Source organism: Saccoglossus kowalevskii, chromosome 3, assembly GCF_978046115.1.
Source record: "Saccoglossus kowalevskii chromosome 3, keSacKowa6.1, whole genome shotgun sequence".
Classification (NCBI taxonomy): Eukaryota; Metazoa; Hemichordata; class Enteropneusta; family Harrimaniidae; genus Saccoglossus; species Saccoglossus kowalevskii.
In genome coordinates, this window is record NC_140643.1 from 21,132,994 (window position 1) to 21,144,343 (window position 11,350).

At 35.9% G+C, this 11,350-nt stretch overlaps 1 protein-coding gene across 1 annotated transcript; it reads left to right on the plus strand.

Moving 5' to 3' along the window:
• Positions 1-369: 369 nt before the first annotated feature.
• On the plus strand, positions 370-6,534 carry LOC102809550 (monoglyceride lipase-like). Its single transcript, XM_006823424.3, has 7 exons — positions 370-721; positions 1,621-1,727; positions 1,907-2,043; positions 2,941-3,051; positions 3,281-3,328; positions 4,557-4,772; positions 5,710-6,534. Exons 1-7 carry the CDS (start codon positions 609-611, stop codon positions 5,809-5,811), a joined length of 834 nt encoding a protein of 277 aa, XP_006823487.1. The 5' UTR covers positions 370-608; the 3' UTR covers positions 5,812-6,534.
• Positions 6,535-11,350: the final 4,816 nt, after the last annotated feature.

Genomic DNA, 11,350 nt, shown 5'->3' on the forward strand with positions numbered 1-11,350 from the left:
CGTGACCTTGATAACGACATTGATTGGTTGTACATTTGTAATATTACATAAATTCTTGTGTTTTGTGTTGTTGAAGAAAGTCATATATTACGTCATCGTCGTCACAAACATGTGTATCTAGTGATCAAGTATCCGTCGATCAATTAATTACTCCCATAGCAAAGTAACTAGCTTTTAGACTATTAATGAGATTGTTCGTGTGGTAACATGTTAAACCCATTGCAGACCCCATGCACTGAAACTTGTTATAAACATATATTTCTTACAACAACGGTTTCGAACCTGTATTGTATTATAGATACAGCCTTGAGACTGGTGCACAAATGCACTATACAATGTACAAGATAATAACAACTCTCATTCACATGTGATCTTCGTGTGATTCGAGTCAATGCCCCCCGTGACCTCACTGCCGGAGATTGTGACGCAGTACCACGTATCAGCAACGGTCATATATTAAACGTACTTGTCGATGTGTATAAAAAAAATCACCGGATTCCTCAGTCGCCTGACACCGTTCACAAGTTTCGTCTACAATTCAAAGTCACAGTATCTCGTCAGAAGTGGGTCGGAATCCAGAGCAGGAAGACGCTGTGAAAAAAAACATCATGGCTACAAGTCCGCAGGGTATACCATACAAAGACCTTAAACACTTCGTCAATGTTGACGGGCAGTGTATCTACACAAGAGGCTGGGCCCCTTCCGATAACATAAAACTGAGGTAAGTTACTCAACCGACTGTATATATGTTACATGCAGCTCTGTTGTTAGCAGAAGATATGCGAGTAAAAAGTACATTCTAATCAACCCTTGGGTTATTCGACTCCCGATCTATCTGTATATATATATATATATATATATATATATATATATATATATATATATATATATATATATATATATATATATATATATATATATATATATATTGGAGTCGTTTGCACCCTGGGAGAAAGGGCACTAAGTCATTTCGCAATAGTGCATCACAGTTATACATGCGCTCAATTTCATCTCAATGCAAGTATACGAAGTTGCGGGGCGGAGGGAAAGCAGCTGCAATATAAGTATGTTTGGATTCCAGATCAGATATCGATTAGGTTGCTTTTTGTCAAGCCGGGGGGGGGGGGGTTATAACTTAACTGATCGCGAGCAGACAAACAGGTTACCATGTGTATAGCTTTTAATTGATCATTTAATCTTCTTGTATTAAATTGTGTGATTTACAGGAGTCTGTGCTTAAATACAGGATATGAGAACTCGCCAAGCCATTTTCTGTTTCGAGTTACCCACCAATTTTCTTATATCCGGAAAATACGATTGCCATTATTATATGTACCATAGTTTAGGGGTGAACCCTAGGTCATGGTCGGGGTTTGCCAATACTATTGTTACATCTAGTCTGTTTATTAAATTTGTGTTAAATTATCATTATATTTCCAATGTGAATATTCGTGGTATATTTTATGTCTAGCTAGACCGGAAGTGGGAATTTGTTACTACTCTAAGTATATCCAAACATATTTTGGCATAAGGTAGTAACTACCCAACAATGTGAGCCAATATTAACATAGACCCTGTCGTATTAACTAGTGTTTGTGTTTATCGTTTGTAAACTTCAAGGGGACTGTGTTTAATATTGCATGGGGCAACCGAACATAGCGGACGTTTCAGCAAAATCGCTATACCACTGACTGGATTGGGTGTTATGGTATATGCACATGATCACGGTGAGTGTAATATAAGTGATGCCGATAAGTTAAAGCACGCTTGATTGGGTATGCTGCAGTGAATTTGTGTCATATATTCCAAAACTACGACTGTCATGTCAGCTACGGAGCTCGACAGTCGCTGCTGGATGACAGAGGCGCTTGAGTCAATAATATGGTCTAATCCTCGTATTTTACAGTTGGTCATGGACAGAGTGAGGGCGATCGAGTCGACATTACAGACTTCCATATATATGTACGGGACACCCTACAACACGTTGACATTATAAAAGAAAAGTATCCAAAACTACCGATCTTTCTGATCGGGAATTCCATGGTACGTTATTTGCATACTAAATTTACCAGCTTTCCTATATATGAGTGAATTTCATTTGTCGTTTTCAAGGTGTTCATAATTTGCAGTTATGAGTTATTTTTTTTCAGTCGAGCATAATGAGCAATTTTATAACATATTTCTTTTCACATATTACGAATAATCGTAATCGAGTATATTCTACATATGATAATGTTGCTATGGCAACAAAAATGTGGACAATGCTATGATTGAGTAAGTTTGTTAAAATAAAAATCTTGTTTCTGTGTGCACACAATGATTATTTTCATATACATCTAGGTCTATATGGTTACGTGTAATTTCTTTATGCTACTTTTATGTATAGTTTGATATTATAAATATTGCTGATGCCATGGCAACCAAACAATTTATATAATTACAAGTATACATAGTATACTATTCACATTGTGAATCATTTGAAATTTTCTGTTCTGATTTATTGACGAAAGCAACTTATGGACGCGAAAATGTTATTTAATAATATAGCCGCCTTTTACCAATTTTGTATATTGCACAAACCTTCTTCATCAGTAATTTAAATATATATTAAAATCGTACACAATTGGGAGTTTAATAACATACCCAAATTCATTGGTCAGTGTAAATGCAGCGCGAAGAGAAATCTCAGCCACGCGATTTCATTATGATTTTAAATTTACAGAATTTGCATTCAATCAATCTACGGTCAACATCTGACCGTGCTGAGATTTGACTACCGCCTTCGTAGCTAGTAGCGGCGTTAGTGAAGCTGCGTAGAATAGGACGCCTCACATATTCTAAGATATCTTCATGTACAATGTTACTTATCCTAGTTGCATAAAACAACAAATTATTGTAACCACTCTAAGAAATAATTGACTGGTATTCTTAATAATTCAGGGCGGTGCAATTGCTATCCTGACGGCTATGGAGAGGCCCAAACAGTTCACAAGTGTTGTCACGATTGGACCGGCTATTAAATTAAATGAGTCATTAATTTCTGATTCATATGTAAGTTTATCCACATCAATTTTTTTGTTATTTATGAATATAAATAAGAGACGTAATAGTGATATGGATATAATTTTATTACAACTAACACGTGACCGATATTCATATAGTCATGTAGTTGTAACGTACAGACAAAAACAAAACATATACATACCTAGTGTCATGTATCTTCATGTTCAGCTGTTACAGTATTCATGTTGTCAAGTTTATGATTCCTATTGGTTTACAGCAAAATAAGAAAATAATCCCAGAAACTCTGACAAGAGACCCTAAAGAGGTGGGTATACGTAAGTTACTTATCAACACATCGCTTTCCATCAAATTGGTGCGTGTGTTTTAATTACTTGACACATCACATTTAATATACATACATTTGCACGAAATAAGCTGACCCTGTCTCATGAATAATGCATAACAAATTGATGACCCCCTTCCCGCCGTCGGACATTGTTACTTTTCATAATTACCATTAAAAGTAAGACACTAATATTAACTGTATCATTATTACTAATCGTACGTATCCTTAATTAAGAGGTCTAAGAAAACTAAATGTCTATGATAGAACATCATAAACTATTTTGTATTACAAATCACATAGATCATTTAGTCGAATATAACATCATATAATTGAAGCCATATGTCAAGGATTATTGCTGAACCAACTGAAACGCACGATATGTACTTGTTGTGCTACAAATCGCACACTGACTTTGAGCTGTTTTTGCAAGTTGCAATATTATTTGAAATGCAAAATACATAAATTAATAATATGTTAACACAACAACATAATCAACATAACTTCAACATAATCAGTTAATCTGAACCTTAAATATTTCATGGAACAGATCATTCTAGCTGGCTCCATATCTACCAGACGACAAATCCCGACCTTGAAGAACTCATTTCTGGTAATCTTCAAGTTCATAATCATTCATTGGTTATATCTACATCAACCCATTATGTGTTCATCTCTCTGGTCGTAAAATTAACACTTCCAGTCAAAAACCGCTAACCGTGTCTTACATTCCCAGCCAATTGTCAGTGTATTTTAAAACCCTTATATTCAACTCTCCAGTTAGTACACTTTGGTCTCACTAATCCAGTTGTAATCTGCACAAGTAAATGTTTTTACAATATTTTTACATAGATTAGACATGCATAAAGGCATTGCCAAATACGAACACAATGATAAAATGAAAATTGTTCATGAAATATTCTGCAAACAATCACACTATCAAATACGTGATATAACAGTTGAGTTCTTCCTCTATATGGCTGCATAGATTATTGTAACCACATTGCATCATCATTAATGACCCCCCACCCCATCCAAAAAAACACCAGCCCCTCTTCTTGTAATTTCTGCACAATCATTAACGTAAAGACATTTAAAAAAAATGAGTTAGCGATCAATATCCAGTCGAGTATTCAATTAACAGTTATGTGTTTCTTTGTTTTTTCAATCTTATTTTGATTATTTGATTTATTTCTACTGTGACTAATAGATAGAGTTATTTCGAACGGATCCACTAGTGTACCACGACGTGATGAAACCACGGTTCTTGTCTCAATTGCATAGTGCAACTATGGAGATTCAGAGCAAAATGGCGTCCGTCTGTTGGTCATTTTTTATACTGCATGGAGACGCTGATGTTCTGTGTGACATAGAAGGCTCAAAGATGATGGTAGAAAAAGCACAGAGCACTGACAAGCGCTTACAGGTAAGTATGCATTAAAGGGCGGTGGTCGTCGCGCCACGCATGTGCGAGATATGGGTCTTATATGAACAAAGATGGCGACTTTGACTGTTGCTTAGAACAACAAGTACAAACTGAGACGTTACCAAGCGTTAATTAGATAATTCGTTACGGTGATTGGAAGATATCGAAGAAGTCGCCGGCGGTAATTAGTGCAAGTCGGGCCCAGGTCAAAATTCCTACTTGTGATTTTCATTAGAAGAGCGCATTGGATTGTGGGAAAATTAATGTTTACATTTTACGCCGGTGTAACAACACAAATGTCAGACATGCGCGGCGCGACGACCGCCACCCTTTAAACACACTACAAACTTGGATGCAAATTTCATTTCTGTTAATTTTGAACAAGCAACGAGTACTCTGACACATACAATGTTCAAATATTCCCTGTTGATTGCTTCACTCACTGCACAGTGAACCAGTGAATATATATTTAACAGGTGACTGCACATCGTATCATTTCGTTTCCACGCTGGATTTACTTGACACTTACAATTCTATATACGAATAATTCATTGGCCCGCCCCTCACTCTGTCCGAGCAAAAAGTGTTGATAGGGTGTTTCTGATATTTATTTTGTACCAGACACAGCCATGACGACAGAGACACTGACAATCCAATCATATTTTAAACATTGAATTGTATACAACCCCATATATAAGTTGTATGCTACGTGTCTAGCATACTGCCTTCTGAGTGTATATTCATCGAAAATGTTTCTGTCAATGGTTGGATTAACCACGTGGAGCGAGAAATAATCCACAGTGTACTTCAAATACTATTAGCATTTTACTATTGAATAGGATTAAGCAAATTTACTACAGTTCTAGTGCACGTATTTTTTTATTAAATATTTTAATATTTAAGTAGTTAAATAAAATATTTGCATTTTTTGTTCAAGGTATATCCCGGGCATTATCACGCATTGGCGGCTGAGCCGCCACAAAACGCAGTGGTTGTCCTGAGAGACATAACATCGTGGATTGGAACGAGATTACCATAAAATCAACTCAAACTAGATGAAGTTCATGGAATAAACTAACGCCGGTCGTTTGTTGCCGTTTGTACTAACCATGTGATTATCGCATGCTTATTATCACGTGACATTAACATTCCCGTGTTTATCTCATTATTACAATTTGCCCAATATCAGCACCTATACAATCGCGAGATACAAGTCACTAGTGTAAGAACACGTCGACATATAAGTTTTCTCGGACCAGGAGTTATGTAACACGCAAAATTTGGTGGCGAGAGCACGAATGGGAAACTAACTAACATAAAACAATTATGAATCCCTCACAGCGCTATATTGAATGAGGTGAAGGGTCCATGGCAGGACAATGTCCGAGGCGAAGCCAAACACATTATCACGCTTAGACCCTTCTTGGAATCAGAATTAAACAAATTTAGTTAACGTTTGGGAATTTTTGTTAAAATAAAATTGCTTGCGAATTGATGTTTTCAGTATCGTGTGGTAATGTATAATTTTGATTTATAATGTGTAATATTAGACATTTATGCAACGAATATTCTATTTGAATTCCTTAATTTTCAAAAGTAATAGTCTGTGAAAAGTGTACTATATGCCGTAAGCAGGCGACAAGATAAAAAACTGTAACTTGTCTTCTTTTTAAATGGTAAATGATAGATTGTGGATGAGTAGCTTATAGTATCAATGTAAGGACAATATTCAAATTAAACCTGTACTATTTCAACATTTTAACGTCATCGCGTTTCAAATCGTCTTCTCACGGCAAAGTTCGTCCCACCAACCAGAAAAGATAACCTTCATTTCTGTAATTTTTTTCCACGACATAACAAGGTACGATTTTCGTAAACAATCGGAACAATATCACGCACAATATCACCATTTTTGTTTCCACATAAACAGTTACAATGTCATCTTGCGAACCGCCGCTAGCGGGTGCGGCGTTTTATTTAACACATTTCCAAATCACACTTGGAATCTAATCAGATGGATTTGGAATCACAATCAATAGCATTGCGTAGCCCGAATTTCGTTCAGTGACGATATTTATTGAGTGATGAAATTTAATCGTTGTTAATTATTTTCTTTTTTATTTTACTTTTTAGTTTTTTGTGTTTTACGAATATGTTTGACTTTATATTCTGTGCACGACATTCAAGTTTATGGACGCTTTGACGGAGTTTTAGAAAATTGTAGATTGAACTCCAACACGTGTATAGGTGAATGTTCAACGTCAAAGGGGACCGCATACAGTGATAACTTACAATGACGAAAATAACAATGTACACAGTCGTGCGTTTTTCCATAAGTAAATTACCTCTGCGTCTGTTTCTGAGAAAACAACTCGACGTATCACCGATGTATAATAGTCTGTGTGAGTGATATGGAAAGACAGTTGATACAGACAGAGGGACATGTAATTATAGTCACGGACAAATTGCTTATCGAATAGGGTGCCCCGTGGCCTGCCTTTGCGTAGAACTGGAAATTTAATTCGATATCTAGGCTTTCGAACTTTTCTGTTTGATACCCCTCATCGTTTTCCTGAAATTCACGTAGACACGATGATTATTGTCCCGCGGCTAAATACATCGCAGCCACGCAGTGTTGTCTGAATATTTGATTTGCATGCATACGGCAAATTTACGTCATTCAGCAAGCGGAAAACTAGGGCAAGTCGTGACTATCGAAATGAATGGTACAAGGAGCCGTGTTCTACCGTATGGCGATTGGTTACCCGGAACAGTTCTGTATCGTCATGCCTCGATATTTACAACAGACTGTTTTTTTTTTTATCGTGTTTTTTCCAACTATATCACAACTTTAATTATTCAAATCAGATCTTTATTATGCACAAAATTAGTATGTATCAATATGTTGGTAAAAGTAGGGTTCATATTGGTGAATGAATAATGAGTAATCTCAAATCACGTCTGCTTTCTCATTTACGATGATAGCCTGGAAGCTAATGCACATGTTGGGTTACTGAGTCAATGACGTATAAATCTGAAATATACACAACTCATTTCAATATGCGTAATAAATATGATATCCATGGGTATATATATGCTATGTTCGCACTAGAAAATTTACGCCGGCGTATGTTGCGCTCGGCCACAGTCCCTCCACAGGGCGGGACTGTGGCGGCGGCAAATAAAAATACATGGTCTCATAACTTTGCATTCACACTGACAGTCTTTGACTCGTCTTTTACAAAGTGGTAGTGTTGACCCGCAGATTGTCATTTTTTTTAGATGATCATATATTTTAATTTATTTTTAATTTATGTCAAACACGCAATAGTCATCAACTTTGGTCGTCTGACATGCCATGGGTACGTAGCTCTTTGGTCAGTTCGCAATTACAAAGTCATTTTCCGCCGGTGTAAACATATGTTTTTATCTCACACGGACGCAGTAAACACATAAAATAGTGGTCCGGAATGTGAATACGTTAACAATGCAAAAGACATCAAACTGAAACTGTCAAGTCACCGATAAAAGCTGGCCTTGTGAATCCTTTATTGGCGTAAAGGTGAGTAAAGTGACGCAATTCTTCACAATTTATAGTATTATGTGACACTGACATTAAAGTTAAAACAAAACAATTGGTTCACCTCATAAATGTCAATGACAAATTGCGTAAAATAATATCTTGTAACTTGAAATTAACATGTTTTGACCGTTATTAATACATTTCACCATTGCTTCCCCCCTGTGACATTGGGTGTCGTTATGGCTGAACATGTGCAAGAGAGAAAAAAGCATCCTTAAGAGACTGAAAAAACATATCCAACTCAAGACCGTATTTTAAATAGTAATCATATTATCCCAAATTCAAAATAAGTAGAAACTAAAAGCATTGAAGAACGTGCGATAATTGAACTCAATAGTGATTTTAAAATGAAACTAGTCAACCGTTGTAACTGTTTGCATAAAACCTTTTCTTTTATAATACTAAAATTAGTCGAGAAATCGAAAGGATTTAGTATTGATTTAGATAAGGAATGATGTAACTGCATTTCTTCATCTCCATTCAGGATTTCATGGAGCTTTAAGAACGCAAAGGTCGGTTGTTGCATGAACAGGTGATCTAATAAATAAATAAGAGTTTACCTCAATTAGGCAATAAACCATCACCCGGCATGGTGTACCACGTGTGGTTCTTGCAAACTCGTGTGGTGTTCCTGTTCAGGCGATCGTTTATTGCTATATTATACCGTAATTTTACAGAGTTGGTGTGCGTATTAGGAGAACAAATGATACAAAATAAAATCCAAATTAGTAAAACAAAATCAAATAACAACGAATTGTTACTTATTTCGATGCACCGAACGTAAAATGATAACAGAGCGGGTCGTGGAATCAGCATTCCTGACACGTACCATTTTAGATATATCGAGCGGTAGCGGAAATTTAACCCTCTCGTAGTCGTAAATCTATTTATTTATTAATAGATTTAGGTCTATTTCCTACATATCGACAGAATTGCCACTATAATAATTAACCTATTTTTTTTTTTTAAATCGGTTGCCGAACTACATCATAGTTTATGTTATACCAGTAAATGTATACCAACATGTTGAATACGTCGTTGTGATTGGTCAATATGCTGCAGGTGATCAATGCATATATCCGCAATATATCATTACTATGGCTACGACGTTCTTATCCAAACCCGAATAATGATTGGAAAATATAGTATAAACCGGTAACATTCAAGAAACGAGGTAAAAGTAGTTTATTTATTTTCAAGAAAACGAAATCAAATTTAATGTAATATTAGAAAATAACGCCAGGATTGCGTCAAATCTGCTAATAACAGCTCGTTCGTATAGTCGTGCTTCTGTGCAAAATCTCGTGATATGCCATGCAGGGTGATGGTGTATTGCTTAAATAAAAATTATAATTGTTTGCAGATTGTTTACAGCCCCGAGATTCGCCATTAATTAAAATTTGATGCTAATTCTAAAATGTAAAAGTGAATTCCAGAATAATATATTAAATAAAAAATCTTCACTGTCTATTCTTTGCTGTATATGACGCAATACAAGTTTCGAGTTGTTAGGTGGCCGTTTTACTAGGCGTTTAGTTTCCACAGTAAAACGATGGATTTCATATAAGCAATCGTGAGTACTGTACATTTATTTGATTAACGAACATTGGAATCTGGACGGGCACCAAACGGGGTGTGTTACTAAAATTGCGCCCTCTGCCACCATAGCTGTAATTAGAAAACATGTCATGATGCACGTAATCTATGCGGGGTTGTTTGCTCTAATTTTGTCTCTAATGGGTACGGTTACGACGCATGTCCAATAAAAACACTATAAATAAAAGGACAATGTAAGTGGAGTATATTATCTAGGCAATCACCTGTACAGACTTTCCAATCTAAGACGTCATCATAGAGAAATGGCAAGGTTCGAATCGAATTTTGTCAATATTTCCAAAGGTTGAACAAGAACTCCCACTCATATCTAAAATTCCAAAATATCAAACTTACCTAAGCTGTTTTTGTTCAGAAATACCTGACTACTGTAAAACACGTTGAAAGAACTACATGCCATTTTAGCGATTTTGACGAATTAACAGGATCTCCATTCAGCTAAAGTTTCAACCATCTAATTGGGATATACTCATTTTAAATTAGCGACATTTTGGGTTATGGAAATTAGCTAAATTACAGTATTCATTAATCTACATATGCATGATCCAAAAGCATTGCGTGTTCCTATTCTGCATATGAAAGACAAATGTTGCAGTTTGTTAATCTACAAACCCCAAAACACAGAGTTATGTTCCAGAAATACATACAGGGCCGGGACAATGGTTCGTATGGCCAAGAGTGGTATAGGAACTCTTTACTTGAGTATTATTTCACATAGCCGGCATACAAAAAAATCACATCTCATTTCTGTGGTTCCGGTTCTCTATATGTTATTGCCACGTACATATACCACAGGCGAACACACTAGTTACGTGACAGCGACAGATACTATACAAAAGCAACTACAAAAAGATCACGTGTTAATTGACAAATCGCAACCCAGCCTCTAAATCTGTTCAGAATTCAAACTGGTAATAGACGTCAGATCTAACATTTTCTTTTAATACCATACTTTTGTAAAGTTTTTACTTAGCAATCCTCTGAGGGGAGAGTCGATGTGTAGGAATGCTAGTTACCCATTTTGAAAATGTCATTGGTGTTGCGTCACTGGCGACGAGTATTGTTATATGAGTATTGTGTTTTTTATTTTTATCAACCAATCATAAAATAAACGCTAACAAATAATATAATTTATTATCTTGTTAACTGGTCATATATCTGAGGCTTGCGAAGTTCAAATATATCTTACAGTGAAGTGATGATAAAATAACAGACTTCTTCACCTCGTACGCCGTAGCAACAATTTGACCGATATAACTATATACGATCGCGAGTGCTGAACACTTCCAACGATGTTATAATACTATATTCAATCACTTAAACTTCACTTAACTCTGAATCGAATACAGCTCATGGATCGTAAGCTTATGACGCACACATC